The 26,398-nt window shown below is 47.8% G+C and overlaps 1 protein-coding gene and 1 non-coding gene across 5 annotated transcripts in view; both read right to left on the bottom strand.

Annotated features, from left to right (window-relative positions):
- Nucleotides 1-4,352: 4,352 nt before the first annotated feature.
- Nucleotides 4,353-26,398, bottom strand: part of WASF2 (WASP family member 2) — a 65,243-nt gene continuing 43,197 nt past the window's right edge. For 3 of the 4 annotated variants that reach the window (XM_070260646.1, XM_070260647.1, XM_070260649.1), the window contains 8 exons: nucleotides 24,608-24,780; nucleotides 18,445-18,579; nucleotides 17,786-17,939; nucleotides 15,329-15,446; nucleotides 14,170-14,300; nucleotides 11,904-12,059; nucleotides 9,634-10,148; nucleotides 4,353-8,407 (listed from right to left, as the gene is read on the bottom strand). In XM_070260646.1, coding sequence (XP_070116747.1) covers nucleotides 8,250-8,407; nucleotides 9,634-10,148; nucleotides 11,904-12,059; nucleotides 14,170-14,300; nucleotides 15,329-15,446; nucleotides 17,786-17,939; nucleotides 18,445-18,579; nucleotides 24,608-24,737 — 1,497 coding nt within the window. In that variant the 5' untranslated portion in view covers nucleotides 24,738-24,780 and the 3' untranslated portion in view covers nucleotides 4,353-8,249. Of the gene's footprint in view, nucleotides 8,408-9,633; nucleotides 10,149-11,903; nucleotides 12,060-14,169; nucleotides 14,301-15,328; nucleotides 15,447-17,785; nucleotides 17,940-18,444; nucleotides 18,580-24,607; nucleotides 24,781-25,934; nucleotides 26,147-26,398 lie in introns of those variants that run through there. The other variant, XM_070260648.1, reaches the window with a different exon arrangement.
- MIR9065 (microRNA mir-9065) lies at nucleotides 6,334-6,478 on the bottom strand. Its single transcript, NR_128088.1, has one exon. It is a non-coding gene; the product is annotated as a microRNA mir-9065 (primary transcript).

The raw sequence follows: 26,398 nt of genomic DNA, 5'->3' as shown, positions 1-26,398 counted from the left end.
TGCTGAGCCCCCGCCGGGGCCATGACCGCCTCTCCCTGCAATAAGTGAGGAGACAGCAGCTATTAATATAAGATGAGTTCACAGGCTCACAGCTTCTGCAGGCTGGAAAACAGGCTCCCGGGGCTGGGGGCTGCGGCAAGCCTTGTCTGTCAGATTCTCTCCTGGAGTCTGCAGCCCGCCAGCCCCACGCCCCCCAGCTCCCTACATGCTGAGACCTCTGTGCATGCAGGCATATGCTCATGGGCATGAGCACATGGGCACACACAGGCACACCTGGACCCCCACACATGTGGGGGTCCAGGCCCCTGTCTGTTCAGAGAACACATACACATGCACACACATCTAGACTTGCATGCATATCCAGATGTATCTGCACACTGGTACACACACACTTGTGCACACAGATATATCATTGCGCACATGGACAGAGACCATGTCAACTTCATGTTCATGTGCTTGCATGCAGGAACACATACTTAAATGTATGTGTATGTCCTTGCACACATGTATACACACAGACACAGACTTACCCTCGTATACACGTGTGCACATGGGTCCAGATATGCTTGCATACCCAGTCCCATTTGCAAGCCCACATATATAGACACAAAACTGCACGCGTATACAGATGGTATCCATAGTTGTGTACACACATTTGCATACAGGACCACATTCAAGGACTTGAATGCATACATATGCCCTTTGGCACACAGTGTACACACAGTTGCTCAGGCTCCCCACTGCTGTCAGTGCTCAGCAATCATGAGTTCACAGGCAGACCCTTGGTTTCTAGCACCACTGAGCTTGCTCAGCCTCCCCTCCCTATCTCCCCCCTCCAGCCTCATGACAGGCAGCTCGAGATCCTGCCAACCCCAATGCCTGCCTTGGGCTTCCCTCCCCCCAGGGGTCCCCAGATCCCTGATTAACCCTCTCGCTAATTGGCCACCAGCCCCTTGACTTTGCTGCAGGCCTTCTCGGGAGCTGGGAGCGAGAGGCTGCAAATTGGCCAAGCAGGATGGGTCTGGGGAATAGAATGTGGGGGCAGGGTGGGGGTGCTGTGAGCCCAGCCAGTGCCTGACTGGAGCCAGTCAGGGCACCCCCTCTACCAGGGCTGGGGGGAACATTGGCATGATATTCTCTCGGGAGGGCACTCGTACGACTCAGGTATACACAGTCCCACAAAGCCTTTCCTGCATGCACATTTACACACACTCACCAGTCGTGTACATGGACATGTTCCACCCCACTTCTTCACACAAATGCGTGTGAACATTTGCACGTACCCAGTACGCATGCAAGCAAAATCTTAACATGTCCATAAATTCACCTGCCGGCTGTGCAGAGACCATTTCGATACGTCCATCCAAACACACTTCACCTAACACGCGAATGCAGTCACATGTGTACAGGCTTGCAAACACACACACTGACACATTACGTATGCCTTGAATGTATGCCTAAGTACACTTGTAGGCATGCATGAACACACATCCACATGTGAGGGCACACCTGTGCAGTTCAGGCATGCACACACACACCACTCACATATGTGTACCTACCTTGATGAACAAGCTCCCTAGTGGCCAAAGAATAGGGAGAACCCCTCTCAGCCCGCCTCTGGCTTTGCAGAGGAAGAGGAAGCTTGAGGTTCATGCAGTCTACTGGTGTGGGGTTGGGGAGACGGTGGAACCCATCCAGGTTCCAGCCTCCATGCTAATGCCTAAGCCTGGGACCTCCTCTGGGTTCCCCTCAGCCTTCAGGGCTCCCAGACAGAAGGGCAGAGCTTCTGGCATTAGCCTCTGCAGCTCCTTTCTCCTAGGCTCTTGGCCCAGGCCCACAGCAGGTTCTACTCTTGTGTAGACAGCCTGGGGCATTAGAAGGAAGAGGTTTCTATTTCCACGCCAGCTGCCAACTTGCTGTGTGACTTTGGGCAAGTTGCTGTGCCTCTCTACGCCTCATTTCCTTAACTGTAAAATGGGAATAAAAAGCTTTGTGTTGGTAACCCTCACAGGACTGGCCTGAGGAGTCCCTGGGGTCATGTTCATGGATGAGCTTTACCCAGGCACACAAATCTGGGAGAGGTTGTCAGTTTCCAAGATGGTGAGATGCCAGAGGGGATGAACCACATACATCATCATGGTCAACTGAAGAGGTGAGGACGCTGAGGCCCAGAGCGGGAGCAGCAAGGTGGAAGCTAGCAGACCTGACCTCTGACTTCTCACCTAGGTAGCCTACTCCTCTTTAACTACATACGCAGAATGTAAGCAGGTGTGTGCACAGTTCCCAAGGTAAGGGTAGGGGTGGCTGCCTGCTAAGGTGCCAGGGAGTCTATGCAGGACTCCTGCCACCACAGTACTGACAATTCCACCATGAGAGATTCCTTTGGCTGTGAAAGGCTTTTTCTTCGTCCCCCAGATTCAGAGCCCACTCCAGGCACCCTTGCCTCCTGGGGCAGAGGAGCACTACCTGAAACTGCTCCCAGCCTCATGATCCAGGAGGGAACTAGCTGACAACCATCCCAGAGGTGAACTTCACAGGAAACGGTGCCAGGTTGCCCTGGCCACTGGGCGGCCAGGAGAGGGCAGTGAGAAACTGGTGGAGGCAGTGCAAAGGGAGGGGTGGCTCCTGAGGACTTTTGCGTGAGGTTTGCCTGCAATTATGTGTGTTCCTCTAACTGTGTGCTGATCTGTGTCCTTGTTGGCAGAAGGGCAGGGCTCTGTGTGCAGTGTGTGCACGTACCCCTGGGCCTGGATCCTCAGGTGTGTCTGCTCACATATCTCTTTGCGTGTATACATGTCTGAGCGCGGCATAAACGTGTGCATCGGAACCGAACTGTGCGCGTGTACTGAGCAGGGTGTGTCTGTGGGAAGCCCCAGCCCATACCTAGGGAACCCACTTTGTTCCCAGGCGGCGGAGGGTGCAGGGTACCTCCAACTGTAAAGGTCTGGGACAGCTGGGCCCTCAGTCCACCTCACTGGATTTCAAAGCAAGAGCAAAAAGAACTGGCACCAGGGGGTGGGGTGACCAGAAGAGAAAACCTTTAACATGCCCCAGGACACTAAAGACCGTGATTCCTTAGGAGAAACACTGAAGGCTGCTGAAGTTGCATGTGGACGACACGAGCTCTGGCTGGAGAGAGCCCCATGTTCCAGCCGCGGCTCTGCTCCCGGCCAGCGACATATCTCAGGCAACTCCACCTCTCGGAACCTGTTTTCCTCCTGTGTAGAATGGGGAACCTTTGCCTCTTAAGGTTGAAATAAAGTGTGTGCAGTCCTGGGCAGGTAGTAGGCACTCAGTAAACGCTCATTCTTCTCAGGATTAGCCAAAGTGAAGCACAGGGTTGCAGCTTCCAAGCAGAGGAGCCGGAATGTAAGCCTGGGCCTCCTGCTTCCCAGAACCACATTCCTTCCCTCCAATCCCCCAGCAAGGGCGGCTCCCGGCACCACCATTTTGCCTTCTCCCAGGGCGGGCGTCTGGCTGTCAGTCACCCGCCTCAGGAAGCCAAGTGCTGACTAAACACAGGCCTCAGCAGGAGGGTGGAGGGAGGGGCTCCGTTGGGGCGAGCAGGCTCTGCGCCCCCTCCCCTGTACCCCCACCTCTGGCGATGAGCTCAGAGCGGCTGGCGCAGCAGTTGCTGACAATTCAAAACTTCTGCCCCCTCTCCTGGGACGCCAGTGGGTGACACTCTCTCTGAACAGCAAGCGTGACCAACGGAGTCACCAACCTTGCTCCCGCCCCTCCCGGGGCCACCCCACTGCGTCTGCTGGGTCCGGAACTGGGTGTCTGCTCATAAATTACCCCTAGGGACAGTTACCCGCAGCAGCTGTGCTCAGAACAACCGTTGCTTCCTGGGTAGGTCATTTTTTTGGGTCAGAATATAAACCCAGCCCCCTTGCCTTCCCAGGCAGGAGAGGGGACATGCAGCAGCCTAAACCTTTTATCGGATTCCATTGTAAACCGTTCTATTTAAGGTAAGTTGCTTGGGTCTGAGAGGCAGACAAGATGCCGGCCAGATGTTGGGAGGCAGCATCAGCATTCAGCTCGTGCTCCTCTCCTGCCTGATGCAAGGAGTTGCCAGCAGCTTGTCTCCCTCGGCCCCAGCCAGCTGAAGAGGGCCTGGGGATCTGGGCTTCTAGGTTCCCCAATATGGATCTCCTCCTAAACCAAAATGGTTTCAGGCCTTCACCCTCACCTCCCAAACAGGGTGCACCATCCAGACCCAGAGGCCTCCAGCCCTGTGAGCCCACCCACACTGGACCTCCCTCCGGAGCACTGGCCACCACGTGTGGCTATCAATGTCGCCCTCTTCTAACCGATTCTCCCATTAAAAACACACAGAGACACATCAGAGGTGGCTGGGCGGCTACAAAGACTTTATCAAATTATTTTAAATGTTGGCATTTGCGTATTTGCATGTACACATAAAATAGTTACACGGAATCTTCAGGTCACTGGGGTGCTTACGTGGGTACACACATGAGCCTGGCAGGGAAGCAAATGAGACCAGGCTTGGAGCCACAGGGCTTTAAAAAAAAACTGGATGTCCTTCTAAGGACCTGAAGAGGAGTAGGGTAAAGAGGAAAGGGTCACTTTAGGGGTTTGGCTTAACCCCACTGCTCAAATTTCCTACTGGAGGTCCTTTCCTATTCTCAGAGGAAAGGGGCCCATTTTCAGACTGTATTCCCAATGCATATATACCCACTCTCTAAAATCTTGATGTGGCAAACACACCCAAGAATCCACTGGAATAGGTCCTTATAAATATATTTATATCAGAGAAAACAAGGCACTTTGGGAACATTACAGCTCACTCTCCTACATGTACATCATTCTAGACAGAAAGTAAAAATTGGTTAGTTTCTCAAGTGAGTTAACTGAGTAAAGGTAATACAATAACGAAATTGTTCCCTAGCCCTCACTGAGGCACATCTCTGGGCGGCACCTGGTCCCAGGTCAGCTGGACCCCAGCAGAACTCAAAGCCAGATGCCCCCAGGAAGCCTGCCATCTCTCCTGAGCAAAAGCCCCTGGCCTTGGGGTATTGACCCCTCCCCAGGCCCTGAGATCAGGTGAGGGGGCTGTGGTGGAAGGCAGGCTGAGAGCAGAGCTGGGACACGGTGGGAATGCTTAAGCAGGGTCACCAAAGCCACAGAGACCTCAATCTGTCCAAGCTGGCGCTGCAGAGCCGGAGGATCGGCGCCATGGGAAGAGGTTTCACATTAGCCCTGACAACGCCGCCTCGGCTCTGCGGTGACATTGGCCAGGGTCGTTTCTGAGGGCGCTTGAGCTTCCGCTGGAGGCGAGCTGGAGCTTGGGCCAGCTGCTCTGAACCTCCAAGGGATCGCTGAGCCTGCCCCCTCCTCGCGGCTGCTCCTTTGGAATGTAGTCATCTCACAACCACGGCAATGCCACAGTCACTTCTGACACTGCCGACTGGAAGCTGGGCCCCTGGGCCACAGGAATGGGGGCAGGGCCCCAGAGTTAGGCAGACCAGGGAAGGGAGGTGGCTTCTTGGCTTCAGCGCTTAAGAGTCCTTATGGGCCATAGTTCCATACTCTTACCAGCCTCGGCTCAGTTTAAATAATCACTAAACTCTGCATTCTACAATTACAGGATTTCAAAGACACACAATTACCTGCATAGGGTCCTTTATCATCTTAAAGGGCTCTGGATTTAAAGAAGCATTTTTTTTTTGGTGCACATATGCATAAGTAGAGCCCAGAGGGCCCCTTGGCTGACTGGGTCCCCAGCCCCCCAAGCTGAGAAGGCTTCGCAAGGCCGGCTGCTACAAAGCGCCGAGCTTGGCTGCATAGATTTTAATGAGAGCGTCAGGCAGAGCTGTGCTGTTGCTCTCCGGGACTTGCAGATCATTACCAAACCAGCTGTAGGATGAGAACACAGCACATCGAAACCCTAGGAGGTCACTGAGCTAATGATCTAATCCTACCTTCCGCAGGCAGCGCCCCTCCCCACCTCCGCCTGCCCCCAGCCCTTTCCACAGCGACTCTGTCCATTCCAGAAGGCAGGCCAACACCGCCCCCTTCAAGGTCAGAGCAGAATGATAGCGAGTGGTGCTGGCTCCCCCTTTTCCGGAAAGGAGGGGGATAGGGGTAATTTAGTAGAAGCCATTAGGCCCAAACCCTGGCCAGGCCCCAGGACTCCTATTTGGGAGAACCACTGCCCTCCGCCTCTCACCAACCATTGCTGGGCTGCTGCCAGGGGCACCTTCAACAGCCTTTTTAGGGTTCTGAAGAAAGCACCTTCAGCTTCCAAAGTGCAAGGTGGGAAGCAAGGTGGGGACATACACAGCCTGCCATGCTCAGCACTGGAGCCTGGTGCTAGCCCTGTGCCAGAGATACCTGATCTGGGGACAGGGAGGATGACACACTCTGGAGAAGCCCCAGCAGGAGGGTGTGCTGGCCCCTACAGGCTCAGTCCCACGACCCCGAGTTCAAGGAAATATGGTAGAGGGGGAGCATTCAGCCAGGGCACAGAGGCAGTACCCATGATTACATACTCTCCTCAAGCCAGAGGGGTTTACGAGGGCTTTGGCAATTACTACAACCATTTGCTGTGCTGCGTAGAGACAGATCCCGTTTCCCTTTGTTTCAGGGCTTGGAAAGCCGCAGAAGCCAGGAGAAGCCGGTTTCAGTGTAAGAGGCTACACAATAGTTAGGGCAGAAGAGAAGAAGCCTCACTGTTGGCCAAAGCTGACCAGTTTTTTCTGAATAATAGCACCTGTGTATTAGCTCTGGGACAAAGGGGGAGGGAGGGAGGCAGCAGCACTGTGTGCAGTGAGGAGGGGAGCTGGAAACAAGACCCAGAGTCCCCCTGCCTTTCAGCCCTCCTCATGGCTGTCAGGGCCCCCCAGGCAGCTACCTGTGGCGGCTGCCAGCCTGACGGACTGAAGTTTCTACACTTGGCAGAACCTATGCCTAAATTGGGGAAACAAAACGGGGAGGAGTTGCAGAGGAATTGAAAACAGCACCTGTCAAAGCTGTCCACCCCCTTCCTCCTGTCACTACCTCTGGTCCCCCAGAAGGGCAGCTCCCAAGGCCTTGTGGTTGGTTGGTGACAGGCAAGGGGGAGCAAAGAATTATAAGAGAGACTATAAAGGTCTGAGCAGCACTGACAGGCCTGGCACAGGCCCTGAGCCCTCCTCTTGGCCCCCCAACTATGATGAGGTCTGGTGTAGCAAAGAGCTAAGACTGCTCTGCCAGGCTCCAGCAGGTGCCCACTATTTGGTCTCAGAAAGCACAGGTGACTTGGAATCTGGAACTCTGGGCTCTAGCTTTGTCACCATCCAACTGTATGATCTTGAGCAAGTCACTTCCCATCTCTAGACCTCAGCGTGGTTAAGAGGGTGGGACCTAGGAAGTCCACTGTTCTTCCAGTCCTGCAGTTCCAAGTCTCTAAGCTTGGCTCTTGACAGCCAGCAGAGGCCCAGATCCCCGTGTGGCAAGGCTTGTTTGGTCATGGGTATTAGAGATTAGAACTGGGCTGTGGTGCCTGGAGGTACCTGGTGGCGAGTGAGGGGCACTGAAGGGACACCTGAATACCAGACCCAGGAGAGGAAGCCTGGGAGGGAGGCAACAACCTCACCTTTCAGAGGGGCAGAAGGGTGAGACGTTGCTGGGCAGAGGGGTGAGACATTTGGTTGGGGCTTGCTGGCTCCTGGAATAAAGGCATCCAGACAGAGGGACAGCTTAGCAAAACATAGCCTCCCCCTGCTGACCAGGGCAGAAGGGTGCAGCAGGATGGCTGCTGCGGCATGTGGCCCACTCTGCCCTCTCAGTGCATGGGAAAGAGGCCAGCTGGGTCCACGCAGGCTTTAGGACCAGAAGGTGGCTGGCATTATCTGAAGCAGCTGAGGGCAGGGATTGTGGAAGAAGACCACAGTAGAAAACGGCTCCTAGGGGAAGGCACCAACTCCAATTTAAACCCAATCAAATCCAATCAAAGGGATCTGCTTTGGGGTTTTTCCTTCTCTTCAATATGCAAGTCACTTGAAGGGAAGAGGGAACATAGCTACTGAGCCTCAGGAGCCCCACAGGGCCAGACTATGGGGAGACGGGAAATACATGTTGATTTGGAGGAAGCACTTGGATATATCTTTGGTTGCTTCAGGGAAGGCTTTGGCCCCTTGAAATTCTTTTTTTCCTCCCCTTTCCCCTGCCTACAGAACTGTTGGGGTAGGCATCAGAGAAGGCAGGTAGGAAGGAAAGAAAAAGGTGGGCAGAAGGCAGAGGAGTTAATCCGACCAGTCGTCCTCATCAAACTCAGAGGAGTCGTCTTCTGAGTCGCTGTACTCAACAGCAATGCGACGTGACAAGATGGTGGCCACATCATTACCCACGACATCCCGCTTCTCTTGTTCCCGCTGCTCCTCAACCCTGCGCAGCTGAAAGCCTGGCGGGAGAGAGAAAAGAGTTAAGAAGGCGAGTCAGAGGGCCAGCTCCGTGGCCGAGTGGTTAAGTTTGCGCGCTCCGCTGTGGCGGCCCAAGGTTCGGATCCTGGGCACAGACATGGCACCGCTCATCAGGCCACGCTGAGGCAGCGTCCCACATCCCACAACTAGAAGGACCGGCAACTAAGATATACAACTGTGTACAGGGGGGGTTTGGAGAGATAAAGCAGGGAAGAAAAAAAAAAAAAGACTGGCAACAGTTGTTAGCCCAGGTGCCAATCTTTAAAAAAAAAAAAAGAAGGCAAGTCAGTCTCAGAATCCAACCAGGACTGAGGAAGGAGGATGGCCACTGATGGTGGAGTGAGGGAAAGGACAGTGAGAAAGAAGGATCCTCCGAGAAAGCAAAGAGGGAAAGGGGGAAGCAGGAAAAGAAGTAAAGGCGAGAGTGGCCCCAGTGCTACAGGCGTGTCTGAAAGGAAACTGCCATTGTTCCCGGTCTCCTTGCTCTCAGGCTGTGAGGATGGTACTTTGCACAAGGCTCTGAGTGGTGAGTGGCCACCATACCCCATCTAGCGGGCACTCAGTGTGCCCAATTCATTGATTGCCACAGATCACCACAGAGCTCAGCTGCCCTACCTGGCGTCCTCTAGACCATCCTTCAGCTTCCTGAGGGCCACAAGTAGAAGAAACCACTTTAACCCCTTGGGATCAGACCTGGCCTCTGACAGAAAGAGAATAAATGCTCCACGGGGGTGAGACGATGATGAGGGAGAGGAGGAAGTGGGGGAGAAAGGAAGGGAAGGAGACAAAAGAGGGAAGCAGACAGGAGAAAAAGGAAGAAAGAGTGAGAAAGGGGGAGAGAGTAGGGAGGAGGATATAAAAGGCAAAAAAGAGGAAGACAGTGGCTGAGCCCAGGTGAAGCAGTGCCTTCCAGGACAGTGATTCTTGTTTTTCTCTGGGGCACAAAATGGATGCAAACGCAAAGCATCAATTTTCAAGGAGTTCAAAGATCCCAGGTTAAAAATCCTTTACTTTAAAATAAGGTGGAAAGAAACCTAAATCTCCGTATTTTTAGGGTGAAGGCTTTCCTTAGGCTGATCTGAGTCCTGAGGTCTCCATCTCTCCCAACTCTGAAAAGGGCATAGCACCCTTCCCCCACCCTCTGACCAATCATCACAGCTGCGGAAAGACAAGGCTTCATGGTCCCAGACCCACCACTGGGATTTACCTTGACGGATGGCTGAAAGCAAGTCGCTGCGGGCATCACTCACAGGAGGCAAAGAGGACTTGGGCTTGGTGGCATCAGAAAGTGGTGGAGGTGCGGCAGGCTGGCCATCTGCACCACTGAAAGGGAGAGGAGGGGGCCCGGGGGGAGGCGGTGGCGGGGGAGGGGGAGGTGCTCCTCCTGTCGGTTGGGACAAGGGAGGTGGTGGCAGAGTTGGGTAGTCAGCTGCAGGCGGTGGGGGAGGAGGAGGAGGGGCAGCAAAATCAGGGTGAGGTGGGAAAGACGGGGGTGAAGGTGGTGGTGGGGTCCCTGGAGACCCAAATCCTCCAGGCGGTGGCGGGGGTGAAACACCTATCATCGGAGGTGGAGGCGGAGGGGCCGGTGGTGGAGCAAACCCGGGCTTGGGGCCTGGTGGAGAGCCCAGAGGAGGAGCTGGTGGTGGATGGCTTGGGCTGACCACACTAGATCTTTTGGGTCCTGCTAGGCCAGACCCTCTTTGGTTGTTGTCTGCTGGGTAGCTAGAAGGACAAAGAAACAAGACCCACCATCACTCTCAGGATGCAAACATCCTTTTACAGTTAAGCTTATCTATAAGCCTAGATTCATTTTGGTTAACGATGATTTCATTTTGGCTCAAAGAGAAAGAAAAACCTGGAAATGGTCAGAACAGACCAACAATGAAATGGGCAGCCCTGTAAGATAATGAGCTTCCCAGCAGCAGAGAAGTGTACGCAGAAATTGATGAAAACTATCTGAAAGAAGTGGACTTGGGATTCCTCTATCAGGTAAGGTCTGGCCAAGATCATGGCTTAGCTTCCCTTTATACCTTTCAGCTTTCCAAAGGAAGGCACCATCCTGAACCCTCCTCTAAGAGGATCGGTCAGTTTAATCCCAAAGCCAGGACCAGGAAGCATGTAAGAACGAACTGGAATAAAAATTCAAACACTATCCACCCACTGGACTCTGTTCCTCTGGCTATTAACATTCACCGGATCTTGTGAGGGCAGGAAACTCAAGTCAAGCTGACCACACCTGAGTCGGGTACAGATTTAGGTGAATGCATCTTCAGTGTTCATGTGGAAAAACTTGAGAAAGAATGAGGGTCTGAGAGTCAGCAGAGATGGGAAATGAACGTGCCACCAGACTTGAGCCGGGTGGAGAGAGGATTAAAGCACGCCTCTCCTGGGTCAGGTACCCTTGGCTATGGCTGCAAGGTCTCAGGCCATGTGTGAGGCTGAAGGGCTTCTTTTTCCACCTTTGTATCTGCCCTGCACTAATAGCTAGTCCTCAGAAAAGCATCCATCTTGGAATTTTCCACAGACCTTCAAGCCTTAGCTGCATCTGGCAGGGCAACCAGCAGGAAGTGTTTTGGGAGGCAGAAGGAGATTTGGGATTAGTGGTTTCAAGAGCCAAGAAGAATGGGATGGGGAGGTGGGGGCCACGGCACTGCTTTAGGTCTCCCTCTGAGGGTCCTCAACATAGCCAATCTCTGACTCAATGGTGTCCAAGGAGAAAAGTGTGCCCTTCAAAGCTCTCATTTGTCAAGTATCAGAAAGGGAAAAGGAACTGTGAGGAAACACTAAACTCCAACACTCTTCAGACCCCTTTTAGCCACTACTTACTAACTCTTCCCCTGTATACCTTTGCCAGGGACACTGACAAATATCAAAATGGACAGATTCTAAGTTTCATCTCCCCTTTCCCTTTGTTTCATTCTTTCTGGAGATTCTCTCCAGCAGTGAAATGAACTAGAAGCAATAGGAGAAAAAGGTGACTGTCTGCTAGCTTCATAGATAAATGGGCAAGGTATCTGGCTAAATATTTTATGGAGAGCAGATTATAGCACTCCATTTCATGCTGAGTTAAAGCTACATAAAACAAGAGATAAGTTGGTGACTTCTATCTGTTCAGGTATAGCTAGCAGTTAAGAACACAGGCTCTGGACTTGGACTGACCTGCTTTCTAATCATGGTTCTGCCTCTTACTGGCTGTGTGACCTTAGGTAAGATCATTGACCTCTCTGTGCCTCGCTGTTTACTCATCTGTAAAAAGGGTACCTATCTCAAGAGGACCCTTAGTGGGTTTAGGTAACACATACAGTGTTTGGCATAACGCCTGTTACCTTACAATCACGTGAAAAATGTTAATTATTTCTATTATCTAGACAGATTTGCCTGAAATTATTTTGGTGGTCCTGGACTGAATTTGGAACTCTTATTTTGTTCTTGAGTGTTTAACCACCCAGAGTAGATGGAAGAGGTACCAGCATTTACCTGAATTCTGCTGGTGGGGGAGGCAAGTTGTCCTCAGAGAAGGAAGGAGAAGGTGGAGAAATGGAGTCTGACTGTGGCGGTGGTGGGTAGCTGCTTATGTCCACATTTTCAACAGAGCCAATGCTGCCATTCTGGTACACCAAGGTGGGTGGATACCTGACAATGAACCCAATGTCAAAACTGTCATTTAAAGAGTCTGAGAGGTACTCTCTTGTTTTCTTAAAAGATCCCACAAAAATGCATTAGATACAAAAGCTATTAGGCAGAAATAAAATAAGTATATTCCCCATATACTTTCTGTTATACTGAAATTTTACTTTAGGACTAAATATTCTATTGTTAAATATTTCCCAGATATTTCTGTCGGATTGTTTACAGGAATGAGATTCAACCCTGATTATCAAAACCATGCTGTTCCTTTTCCAGTGTTGGCCTTGTCAAACTCAGCAGTTCTTTTAAACTCTTTCCCAAATGTTAGGAGCAGCCTATACCCAAATCCCAAAGTCTGTCTCGTGGCAAAGGGCAAAGCCAAGCCCCAAGGCTAGCGAGCTGCAGACACGTGACTGGCACGCAGCCTGGTTCCGAGGTCGGCAAGCCTCTAGAGTGCTCAAAGGCCAAGGAGGCATCTGACTGCAAAACCAAGCTGAGGACAAACACAAGTTGCTGTGTGGCAGTCAGGCGTGGTCTCTCTGCCAGGTCTCTTATCAAACGAAATCAGCTGCTGATTAAAGTAGGGTGCTAGGGCTCACCTCATGAAAACCTGTCCCTCAGAGCACTGGGCACTGGCTGAATTCGCTCTGGGTGAACAATGACAAAGATCCAAACAAGCACAAATGCACTAAGCAGCAGCTAGAGAAACACGCCCTGTTCTGCTCCACCTCCCCCTTCTTCCCACCAAGGTTGGGTTCTAAAGAGATCATCTGAACAGTCCCCAAGGAGAAGAGAATCGGAGGGAACTAACTGAATCCAGTGATGCTCTGATGTGGAAAATCCCCAAGGCCCGGAGCCCGGTAGGCTTTGTACACCTCCTTACAGGCTCACCAACAAGTATGTCCAGGTAGACCAGCCATGCAGCCCCATCCCAAACCTCTGGGACAACAGGAAAATGGAAGGCAAAGTCCTCATTTCCACCACCCCCATTCCACAAACACATAACAGTTGGGATTCTGAACACACAAGCTTCTGGCCTTAAGAGTCACTGAACCTATGACAAGGGCCTGCCTGAACAGGATGGGTCCATGGAACAAAATGGCCCCTTTTACTGGGAAGTGAAGGTAATGGAGGTACCCCCAGGGCCACTTCCCCTGTAGAGAGAAAGGTTCATTTTTCCTCTCACCATTGTCATCACTCTTTAAAACAAATCTCTTAATCCAGGAAGAACAAGTGTCAGAAGTGTCAAGATTTTAAAAAGTCAAGATTTCCATGGTAGAGTTATTCCTAAAAGCAAGAACAACTCAACTCTTTCCTTTTATCATTCCTAGACACCCAGCAAGGGCGGGCACGGTTCTCTGACAGCCAGAATGCAGTGTAGTTAGGGGGAAAACCAGGGTAACATTCATGCCAAGCAGTCGTGGTGACTTGGCTTTGAATGTCACACAGGTCAGACACCAGGATAAGCATCAAAGCAAGCTTTAAAACCATTTTTTTCCTTTTAAAGCACCAGTGTGATCCGGTATTGGGAAATGGGGCCAGACCGACATCTACTATTTCTTCCCTGAGATATACAGCCTCAATACTGGCCGAGTGACCTTTCCCACACTGCCTCTGAGGTCTGCTTTCAGTCCCCTGGCCAGCCTCTCTCCCGAGACTGACAAAGACTGACTGAAAAGTTGCTTTGGAGATGTGCACAAATTCTCTGCCTGGCCCTCCCCACTCCCGTGAAATGCCCAGCTCTTAGGCACGACCTTCAAATCAATGCCCCGGAGGCAAAGGCTCCCAAGACCACTTTTCTTTCCTTTCCAGTCTTTGCTTTGAGGCCCTTAGATATACCACTGTCTGGCAGAGTAAAAGCACTAGAAGCCATGAGCTTTCTTTTCCAGAACACTCTGGTCACCTCACTTAAACTGCTGAGTTTCTTGATTAATTTAGCAAATTTTAATCACCAGATGGATGCACTTTAAAGCAGCTGATTAATAATGGTATTGATCTAAGCCACACAGCCAGACTCCAGGGGGTGTGAAAGGTGTCACACCAGAGGTGTCAAACTGTGCCCTCAGGTCCCTGGCCCTTCGAGGAATGTTAACAATAGTACAAAAGCATCACCTACCCAGAAGGCCCCAGCTTTTCTTTGGATTCCACAAATTCTTGTCCCATCTTCATTTTCTCCCACTCTTCCTTACGCGTCTTGATTTTACGTGGGTTTACATTCCCTCGATTTGGATTATCTTTCTTTTCTTTCTATAATGAAGAGAAACAGAAAAGTCTTTGTAAAACATTTTCCAAAGTTCTTCATTAAAATTCCATCCACCTTCATGAACACACACGCAAGAGATGACTTGCCTAGATGATATACAGTAACTACAGAATTTAGAGAATTACTGAGTTTGGAGTGACCTAGAGATCATCTAACCCAAATCATCTTCCAGACTCAAACACATTCACTCAGTCCCACACTCAAATACCTCTAGCGATGGGAAACCGACCAGCTTTCTGAGTAACTCATTCATGTTTTTGAGCAGCTCTAATTGTTAGGAAGTTAGTAAAGAGCTATTTGTTATTTGCTCTGCTACAGAGGTCAGTCGAGAGAGATGAGAAGTAATGACATCTGTAGATATCTGGGACAGATATTTTAACTATTTCTGTTAAAAAAACAAAACTTAACAACCATAGAAGAATTCTTCAGCCTGTGTGGCTGCACTAGCCCCCTCTTGGGCCTCCCAGCAGCCATGCTAATGGGATTGTGAGGTTGCAACTGATAGGTCATATGCTTATACACATCACTGGGAGTCTAAAGGGAGAGGAGCATCTCACAAAACTAGGCCGATGCCCACACCCCTGCCCCACCCAACCAGTACTGAAGGTGTTAAACTGCTCCTATTACAAATCAAACACTGCAGAGTCTTGTGCTGATCTCTGAGAAATGAGCTGCAAAACTGGCAGGGAAGGGACTAGCCTTGCTTGAGTGTCCAGCAGAGTCAGGTGCAAATTGCATGAGAAATAAATGGTGAATAGAAAGCCAATTTCTAAAACTCAGCCTGAATATACTCAATTGTTAATAGCGCTGGGGGGAACAAACACATTTTTGGTGTGATTTATACTTTCATCTTGGTTGTGCTTGGAGTGGACACATTTTTTTAAGAGTTTCACCTGGCATCCAAGCAAGCAGCCACTCGGAATGATTACTTCACATAAGACTGGCTTCCTTTTTATCCCCCCTCAACAATCGTGCCTACTGATGTGTAGAACAGAGGCCCGGTTCCCCTCACCCTATGCTTTCTCTTCTCTTTCATGATATCCTTGGTGTCCTGCAGCATCTTCTCCTTCCAAAGATCAAAGAAGTACGAAGGGTCTGTGTAGAATTTGAGTGCCTCTTTCCCATCGTCCCTGGGATAGAAATGAAGACAAGTAGCTGTCAGTAGACAGATGAGCTCCCAACCAAATCCAATATTCCAAACACCTACCAGTTGCAGTTTTTACACTGAGGAATCAAGAAGTCATTCAAATTGATTGCATATTTCCTCTCCCATACCACCGTTCCAATGCCCCTGAATAGCACTTCTTTACTTATCTGGCTTTTCAAGAACCTTAACCTCTCTTTCAAGTCTTTTCATAATTTTTTTTTAAAGATTTTATTTTTCCTTTTTCTCCCAAAGCCCCCCGGTACATAGTTATGTATTTTTAGTTGTGGGTCCTTCTAGTTGTGGCATATGGGATGCCGCCTCAGCATGGCTTGAAGAGCGATGCCATGTGTGCGCCCAGGATTCGAACTGGCGAAACCCTGGGCCGCCGAAGCAGAACGCACGAACTTAATTCTTGATAGAGGAATTTGCACGGTCAGGGCAAGAATGGGCTATAGCAACAGGGATCCTGATTATTTCTAATGATCTCCATGGCCACAGATATCTCCCTGAGGATATCCTGATATCCTGGCACATTAGAGGGAATTTTTGCCACTGGTTCTCCTTCCTCCCACCAATTTCCCAGGACTCTCTAGGAAGCATCAGTGGCTTCCCACCCAACTATAACCTGTACACACATGTGCAAGTTCCCATGTGTCCATACGTATACACATATATACATGAATATGTACAGGTGTACAGCTGTTACTCTGTAAATAGCTAACCCCAGCACTGTACTTTCTTGCTCTCTTCTAGAACAGCTCAGCACCCGCCCCCTCCCCAAAACCACAAGGGGGCCCCACTGAGAACACATGGCCAGCTGTTTTATGACCACATGGTTTAATTACCATCTCTCAGTGGCTGTGACAGAGGTACAGAGTGAACTACTGATTGTCAATGTAAGGGTTATCTGCCAGACTCGATGATCTTGGTAGGAATCCTACACTTTGGCATGGCTAAGTCTCGTTCACTTTCCAGAAAGCATGTGCTTAGGAGTGGACATTTATTTAACACTATCCTGAACTAAAAAGAATTGGAAGGGCAATTCTATTCCCTGGTCTCCAATCCTATCACAACACACAGAAAGCATTTCCAAATCAAATACTAAAGATTTTTACACTAAATCTTGTTCTGAGTTAGCTATACCACCACTTATTTCTGTTAGGCCAAATCCAGATAATTGAGAGGAGAATGTTAAAAAATGGAAAATACCAGTAACTGAAAAATAAACTTGTCTTAAATATCATTTGTTTATCCTAGCCTAACACATAAACCCTATATCATACTCCCTTCAATATTATCAGGTGTGTACTTCCTTTCTGCCCACATCCAACTAGACTAAACAATGGAGGCTACAGAGTCAAATCTCTGTCCTGCGATGCTAGCCAACTAGCCCCTTTGAAACCCAAGGGGCAAACATAATTTCACACCGTAATAATGTAGGATAGAGGCCATGTACCTTCTCTATATCTATGTGAGAAGCTACCACGCTCCAGGCTCCCTAGATCAGGTGGGTGTCCTTGAATTTCACACACACACATTCCACTTTGCAGTATGCCCATGTCTCACAGAATTCATCTGCCTCCAGCTATCTGTAATTACTTTTTACCTGTTCCATAGATATTTATGGATGGAGCAAGATAAATATTCACTTTCTGCCCCTGCTCAGTGGTTTTTTGCAGGATGATAACACTACCAGACCACTAGAGGGGAGGGGCTTTAAGTTGTCTATACGGCTACTTTCTTTTTCAAGCCCAGCTGCAGCAGTGTAGGTCTGTTCAGAGGGGAATGTCGAAAGGATGTTCAAAACACAGTGAATGACACTCATTTGGAAGAAAGCCAATTACTCCTTAAGCTTTGGAAGGACCCTCAGGGCCCAGAGCAGCCAGTCCTCAAGGCTGGCCCCACTAACACGCCCAAACATCTGGTAATCTAGTGGTTTCCCAGTAAATGGGAGCCTTGCTAGAATGCTGCCCCTGGGATGCATGCTATAGGGCTGCCTTGTAACAAAGTCCTTTTGGTTCTCTAACTAAGTTCCTTGGATGGAATCCAAGATGGACCTGGCTTGTACCAAATTAAACTCTGCAGCATGCAATACTATAGCAAACTCTCAATATATATTACACTCACTATGAATTTCAAAAACCAAACAATAATAAGTAACAACTGCTTATATGGTAAACATTAGCTTCTGCTGCCACAAGCAACTCTCGGGTAGGTAGTAAGCTTTTTGATACAATCCTCTGATGTAAACAACATCTTTAAATAAAAAGACAATCTAGTGCTGTTAACTACAGGCGAAAAGCGGGGAACTAGCCAGGTTACCTGTAAGGGGTAAGATTGTTGAGAGGTGGAGGAGTATCACAGGTGTTGTATGTTTCCAAGACAGGTACGGGGAGAGAGTTTCTGTCAAAAAGCTTCTGGTCTTGAATGGTAGAGCTTCTGAAGGCCTTTCGGGTGTTGATTCCTTGTAGTGACACTGAGAGAAGATGGAAGGCATTAGAAAATGGACGACAGGCTATTTGAGCAAACACTGAGTCACACCAGTCAGAGAGGCCTCAGCTGCTGCATTTCTTGGCCGCGGCTGTCTGCAGCCAGGTTTTTTCCTCCCCCTCTGGGGAAGCCCCACAAGGCTGTCAGCAGCCCAGCCATTTCACGACTGAACAAAATGAGGCAACACAAAGGTTTACTATGTGGCCAGATCTAGCAGGCCTCTCCTTAGGAGGAATGAATCTTCCAAGTACTTTTATGGTAGCAAAATGCGACCGGGGGAGGGGAATCTGAGAGAGAGGGAACTGGGGGAATGGGAGAAAGGGAGTGCAGCAGAGCTAAAAAAATTTCTTTACACCACCCAGTCTTGTGTCATTTCACAGCAGAACTCCATAGGTCTCTGTGATTTCTCCCCTCACATTTTTATAAATCTGGAAAAAAATTCTAAGAAACTGCTCAGGAGAGCCTGCAAATGCTGAGCTCAGCTTCCTTACCTTCTTCTTCCTTGGGATCCAGCTGAGTGACTTTAACTTGTAGGCGGTCAACCCTCTCAGCAAGGGAGCTTACCCGAGAGGCAAAGGTATTTGCCTGAGTAAAGAGCTCTCCAAAAATGTCCTCTGCGTATTTACCTGAAAGAGTGAAGAAACCAAGTTACTAGTGCATAAAACTGATATAAATTGTCAGAAAAACCATACTCCCACATCCCAAACATAAAGCCCCACCCTAAGATGGTCTGGGCTATATGCAGATGCCTGCTCGTGGAGACAGAGACATAGCCTGGGCAGTCTGAATATGTTCTCTAACTGACAGAGGCTTCTTAGCAAACTCTGAACAGTCATGAAACTCAAAGCAGGCTGAAGAAGATCGAAAAGTGTAACACAAAAAATTAATCCTGGAAGAGGAGACAATATGTCTACATGTCTGCCTAGACCCCTTAGTCCCTTGCTGCTCTGTAAAAGCACCTTGTAAAATGGTTCTGGAAAACAGATTGGGAGTTAGAAGGACCTTCTAGGTGACTACAATTAACATGAAAAATAAGGAACTACATCCTCAGTGGAGCCTCAAAAGTACACTGAACCACCATGATGAGTTGTGGTATCTTTGAGGGGCCTTGAACTTATTAGCAACACAGCAGAGACTTATAACTTCTTCTAAGGGGTGAAAAGGTTATTTTATGTTTTATAACCTACAACTTTGAAAGTCTTTGCTCTAGGTTATAATCCTTCAAATCTACATCTCAGGGAACAAGTGAAAAGCTGAAACTTTCAAGCCCTCCCTGAAAAACAACATACCAGTGGTCTCTTCCCACAATGTCTTGTTTTTTAGAAAAAGAAAAGAGTTCTGTACTTTCAACCCTGGAATGCAAGGAGAATTTGCAGCCAAAGAAACATAACAGCAATTTGACACTACCTCCATATTGTCATTCCAAGCCACAAAGCACATTCTTGCTAGGAATGAAAAGTGGTGCATAAGAATAAATATACCATCTGAGTTTCTTACTTACAAGGTAAAGGCAGACAGAAGTGACTGTGCCCAACCAAAAGATAGTTTCTCTGAGAACTACTTAAAGTAGGCTCTGATTTTTAGCTTCTAAACTACATTTATGCTTAGTTTACACTTGAGGGGAAAAAATTAGACCAAAAGACCAAAACTGCACCTTCAGAGTAACCTGCAGCTCACCTTCCCAGTGTAACCTGGAGAGCAAGGATAAGACCAAGCAACAGCATATTTTGAATGGCTGGTAAATTTAGTCAATAAGGAGTTTCTAATCAAGGAAGGAGCAAGTCTTTGCATACTGAACGGTTTTGTGATCTAAACAACCATGGGAAGCTCCTGGGCCCAAAGGACTCAAATTGGCTAACGAACTGTATTTCTATTCTGCAGGCTGAGGATCCTATCAGACCCCTGTCCCTAATATGGCTAAATTCCCATAAAAACCATACAGTATCATGCTCGTCCAGGTAGTGGAAAGTTGTGATTGGAAGGCTAAAGCAGAGAAACACCCAACATTATGTGTGGAAAATAAACAAGGCTCAAAAATATCTGTTAACCATCCAAGTGCTGTAGAGGAAAAGAAAACCCCAAATCAACTTACCCTTAGGTCACCAAGCGAGTACCCAGGATTTCCTGCACCTCAGTTAAGGGAACAGTGATAGCGGGAGTAGTGGCTTAGTGTGGCACAGTGGTTTTCAAGATAAAATCTTACAAAGAACCCCAACATATAAAAATGGTAACATTGAGAATGCTACTCGAAGAGAGAGTGAGGTGATGTGAAGGCTTCCCCACTTTCACATCACAACAGGCCCTAGGCATACTTAGAACTACAAGATGATACATGGAAGAAGCAGGGACTTCAAATCAGAAAATCTGGACTTAAGTCTCAGTTCTTTCTATTTATATCTATGTACTCCTCAGCAAGTCACATACTCTCACAGCCTCAGTTTCCTCATCTATAAAATGGAGATAACTGCATCTTCCTCACCAAGTTGTCATAAGGATTAAGTGAGCTAAAAACCCAAGTCATGGGGCTGGCCCCATGGCCGAGTGGTTAAGTTCGCGCACTCCGCAGCAGGCGGCCCAGTGTTTCGTTAGTTCAAATCCTGGGCGCGGACATGGCACTGCTCATCAGACCATGCTGAGGCAGCGTCCCACATGCCACAACTAGAAGAACCCACAACGAAGAATACACAACTATGTACTGGGGGGCTTTGGGGAGAAAAAGGAAAACATAAAATCTTTAAAAAAAACCCAAGTCATTACTATGAAATTCTTATTGCTCAACCACATAAGATGACTTTTAAGAGTGTGAATATGTAAATATCCTAAGTTTTACGCTTACAGGAAATTTAAAACATAATTCTAGTTAGTAATTTGATAGTGCCTATTCAAGCACTAAAAATTACTCCAACTTCTGAATACAGAAGTGTGATGATACTCATGTAGGAGAAGAGCAAAGTGCCTTGTTCAGAGTTAAATCTCTCATTCAGATTATCAAGACAGATCCACTATCGCATCAGTACATTCATAATACGTATCACATTTTGCAAAAATCCCAGAAGCAGTCTTCAATGTTTTTTCCTTAGCAGTAGAACACTTCAAATGAAATCTTATGTGGAAGTGGAACAGGTAAAACTGATTTTTAAAAATGTGAAGCTGCTCTTGTTGAAGTCTGAGTGGAAGTCTTGAAGCCCCACAATGGCATAGCCCCACATGTACTCACTGTACTCAGTTAGAAAACCCAATATAGATGATTTCTTAATGACCCAAGTGGGGGTTCCATTCTCCTGGGTGGTCAGGACATTGATTCAAAAGTGCTGGCTGGCTGGCTGTGCCTATATTTCCTAAGATATGGCAATCTAATATGTGAAATGCCAATCTCCTTGCACTGATGGAAAATAAGAATTCTGGATATGCCATCACAAGGCAATCCATGGCTGTGGAATTTTCAGTTTTGTGCTTTATCTATCCCATAATCAGACTTTCCCTACTAGACGAAGCACTTCTGGCTGGAGTACAATACATGAGGCCCAGGTCATGAGCTTGAAGCAAATATGAGCCCTCTTCCACACACCCTCTGCTAGGTGAAATCCTAAATCATCTTTCAAGGCCTGGGTTCAAATGTAACCTCTTCTACGAAGCCTTCCTTGACCTTCCCTATCCCCACCTGTGCTTCCACTCGCCAGAGAATGTATTCCTTCCTTCCCTATATTCTCTGTGCGCCAACAGCATAGGATGGTGGAGAGAATACAGGCATGAATCATTCAAAAAACATTTACTGAGCTTCTACTGGGTGTCAGGTACTATACAAGATAGACACTGGGGTTCAGGGACAAAGAACACATGATTTCTACCTTAAAAGAACTTTTAATTTGGTATAAGAGATACAGATATTTTTCAATATAATGTGGTAGGTAATAATACAGACACGTAATAGGAGCTCACAGGAGCACTTAGTCCAACGTGGAGGAAGAGATCCCTGAGCTGGGCTTTGAAGATCAGCTACAAGGGCTCTCCAGGCAGGGGGAACAGCAAGGGCATCACATGGAGGTATGAGAGAGCATGGCTGTGTCTCAAAAGAACCATGAGTAGTTGATAATTCACTATTTCTTCCTTCCTTTTTCCCCTTTTTTTCCTTTTTCATTTTAAAAGAATCTTTTAAAAAGACAGTAAAATGGGAGAAGATGGATTGCAGAAAATGAGGCTGGAAAGGAAGGCATGCCTTGAAGAGCCTTGAAGAGTCTTGAAGGCCAGGCCAAAGAACTGAGATAATTCCATAGTGAGGAAACGGGGGAGACAAATAGTTAATTAACATTTGTAATCTTACTTTAAGAACACTTTTTAAATTACAAAAGTTAACAAAGACTTAACTTTTAAAAATTCAAGTAATTCTGAATTATAAAAGTAAGAAGTGAGGGGCTGGCCCCATGGCCTAGTGGCTCCGCTGCTGGCGGCCCAGTGTTTCGTTGGTTCGAATCCTGGGCGCGGACATGGCACTGCTCATCAAACCACGCTGAGGCAGCGTCCCACATGCCACAACTAGAAGGACCCACAACGAAGAATATACAACTATGTACCGGGGGGCTTTGGGGAGAAAAAGGAAAAAATAAAATCTTCAAAAAAAAAAAAGCAAGAAATAAGATTTGGGTTTTAGGAAGACCACTCTGGTAAGGTTATAGGGTTAAGATTTATAAGACTTGCTAAGATTTCTTAGGAAGTCTGACTTTGCTCCTTACTGGCTGCTGTCTCTCTAGGCAAGGTGCCCTACTTTTCTGAGCCTTCATATCCTCATCTGAAAAATGGGAATACCACCATCTACCCTCACAGGATTACTGAGAGGATTAAATGAGATAATCTATGTCAAGATCCTCTCAAAATCTGGCATAAAGTAGGCAATCAACAAATGTGAGTTCCCTTCTCACCCTCTCCCCTTGAGAATTATTTATTTGTCTCCTTTGGTAGATTATGAGTTCCTGAAAGGCAGAGACCATTTCTTATTATCAGTGTATCCTCTCAGCATCTGGCACATAAAGTATGTTCCATACATGTTTATTGGATGAATAAAGGGTCAGTTAGCTCTACAATGGGAAGAAATCTTGTTTCCACAGGCACAAGCTGACCCTGGCCCTCAGATCAACTTCCTCAAGATAAGAGTGGTCTGATCACAAGTGGGAGAGTGAGCAACGGCATCCATCAACACTACCCTGGAAAAACACCTGAGAGAGAGCAAACTCCTGCTGAGTGAGAATAAGAAGCATCATTAGCTAGATGTCCTTTGTCCTATGGAGAAGGAACCAGTGTGTGATTGACTTCCACCCATTTGGCCTTCTCAGGGTGTCAGAAGCAGAAATGATGCTTTTAAGAAGCGGTGCAGCTCTCTGCAGCCTTCATGTGCTTCCTTGTCAGCCGCACTGCTGTTGCACTGCTGTCAGTGTTCCTTTGTGTAAGACAGACACTGGCAGGGTTTCATTTCTTCGTGGCGCCTCATCCAGGTTTCCCTAAGCCCTGGATCAACTGAGATGGCCTCTGAGCTAGGTGAAGGCTTAGGAATCTCAGACCCCATACATCATCTGGTCACAGAGCTCTGTCTCCTTGGGCCCCTATTTTAAAGGCAGGGCCTATTACTATCAGGGGGAATGCAGGCTTTCTTGATATTCCACTGCCTTCACTAAGGGCAGTGATGCGATAGGAGGGTGAGTGTCTGACATAATTCACACCAAGATGCCTTTGCTAAGGAAGATCACTAAAATGGCATTTTGACGGAGGGTCTTATGGGAGCTGGAGTGGCACTAAACAAATGCAGAGCCTATCCAAGCATCTGCCCTTCCTATACCTCAGCTTCAAGCAAACAAAGTCAGCTGGATTCAGAATGAAATCCAAAACACAAGCATGTACCCCACCCAAGGCTGTTTCATTCATTCTTGCCAATTAAAAAAAACCTTACAACAGTTGAGCTCGATTTCCCTCAGCTCCAAAACAGACTGGGCTAACCCCCATCTTCCTCCTAGAGAAGAAGGGCTCCAGCTACAATTTGTGTCACTGTGTGTTCACACAGCTTGCAAAACTCCCAATACCCCAGAGACTGCAGAAGTAATTTGTACCCTGAACTTGGACCTGGGGGCTTGCAGTACAATTAAATATGTACTGGGTAGACAAGTCAGCCAGAATCTCTCTGAGTGCATGTTTGCTTTACTCCTCTTTGAGAAGAAAAGGGGGGTGTTGGCTAGATAAAGACTATTGGCACATTTGAAGCTTCAACAAAGTCAGGCTATATTGAACAGCTCGCGCAATTACAGACATTCCCCAACCCAAGATACTGCTCTGTGAACCTCCCACTTTACACACAGAGAATTCTGCTCTGTCATTCCATCTGCAGTTTCTGCTGCAGCCCTTCCTGCCACCCTTCCCACAGATTTCTTTTGAAGCAGGCGGAGGGGGAGGCAGAGGAACCTAGAGGGTGGTGGTAGATGAAGACAGGGTTGAGGGGAAGAATCTATACCAAAAGGGAGCCTCTCTTTGGGGAGAAGCGGGTGGGATACATTTTCCGCATTACCTAGGGAAGACAGAGGGGGAGAAACAGGAACAAGGGAGGAGAAGGAAACTAAATAAAGAGCACCAACGACCCCTGAGGGCAAAGCACAGGCTCTCTGCGGCACTCACTCAGGCTGCCCAGCTGTCGGATGACATTTGCCAGGGTGATGTTGGTCATGCATTCCAGCTCGCTTCTAACGCTAGGCAACGTCTGACGGCACAGGTGCCTTGGCTCAATGTTCCTCGTTACTAACGGCATGGTGGACCTGCTTCAGGCAATGTTCTGAATGATGAAAAACAACCTAAAAAAGAAATAACAGGAAAGTATTACTCAACCACAAATTCCAGGCACACTAGGGCTGTGTGAGTCTTTTTTGCTTTTGTCTTGCTCTGATCTAAAACAGCTTTAAAAAAAATCTTCTCTCCCTCTATCTTTTCTAAACCACCCCCCTGCTTTTAGGGTTTGCTATTAGAAGGCTTGCTGAATAAGTTTAGAAATTCTGAACTGGTGACTGCTGGCTGAGGTACACAGCCAGCATAAAAACCTAAAAACCCTACCATAACAACCATGCTCCAACAAGAGTCTCCAGCGGTAAGGAGGCATGGTCAGAAAACAGGCCACTCAGCAGGCCCCAGATGGTACAGATCCTATCCTTGGGGTTCCATAACCAGGACAGATCAGATTCCAGACGATCAATTATAAAGATCAAAAAAGAGCTTCTGTTATCTGATAATCTCCACAACGAAATTAAATTGCCAATAGTGATTCCACTGACCTACATCAGGACATAACTTCTCCATTTCTTCCCTGATGGATTACTGTTAATGTACAACTAAATACTAGCTGCCAGTATCTATTAACACTACTAAGGTCTAGTCTGTAAATTGACAGAATGAAAGAATATCATGGAAAATTTTACATGTTCAATATGTCAAATGATGCCAAGCAAACTGTGCTTTGTAAGATTCCCTAGTCCTTTCTCTTCTATCCATCAGCTCCCTTTCTCTCTCCCATTAGGTTCAGCACACCTGGGCCAAAAGGCTCTTGAGACAGCAGGAAGTGTCTGCAGCAGATCCGGAAACCTTCCAGTTACTGTTTCTTACCCAGTAGGCTGAGCCCCTTTCCCTAGGAAATCCCCCAGCACTTCAGGTTCATGCTGAGCTATTGTTTTAGAGTTAGATTACCAAATTCCTAGCTATTCCTACAAGGATAGGAGGAGGTTTTAGTCTCAACAAAATGGATATGACTACAGCCAAGGTACTCTGGCTGGTCCTGTTTCCATACTTGTGAAACTAAAGGAATCTAAAACAGCCTAATGGTTTTTGTGCTACAGAGAATGGTAAATTTGCTTAAAATGAAAAGGTAAAGCATAAAGGTAACATACTCAAGTCCTCAAGTCCCCAATATTGCAAACTCTTTGTTAAAAAAAAAAAAGGAAAACAGAAGTTTACTTACATCACATCTTAAAACACCAGCTCATCACCAAAAAAGTTGATTGTAAATACAAAATGCTTAAACCAAGCTAAACATCACAGATCTTAAAAGTGAACCAACATATTATCTGACCAAAAGGAAAAAAAAAGCCCTTCAGGCTCAAAGGGGGAGTAGAACCCTCTGGAACAGACTGCTCCTTGTTATGGACATTCTGATCTGCTAAGAGTAAAAATAAAACAGGAAGCCAGCAGCTTGGGGAACAAGATTTCCTGTCACCAAGAGCAACAGCCCAAGAACCAAGAGAATCAGCTGTTTGCTCATAACTTTGAACCTCCCTTTAATAGTCACTGTGTGGCAGCTGTGCCTATCTTTGGGGTGCAGAGGTGTTTCCTGAATATTTGTCTACTGTCTAAGGAAATAATTTTCATTCCGTTCCTCTGCTAAGTTCCCCTTTGACTCAACAGGTTTTCTAATCCAAACTCTGG

This window comes from Equus caballus, chromosome 2 (assembly GCF_041296265.1).
Source record: "Equus caballus isolate H_3958 breed thoroughbred chromosome 2, TB-T2T, whole genome shotgun sequence".
Lineage (NCBI taxonomy): Eukaryota > Metazoa > Chordata > Mammalia > Perissodactyla > Equidae > Equus > Equus caballus.
The sequence above is the reverse complement of the archived record's forward strand: the minus strand, read 5'-3'. Positions and strand labels throughout refer to the sequence as shown.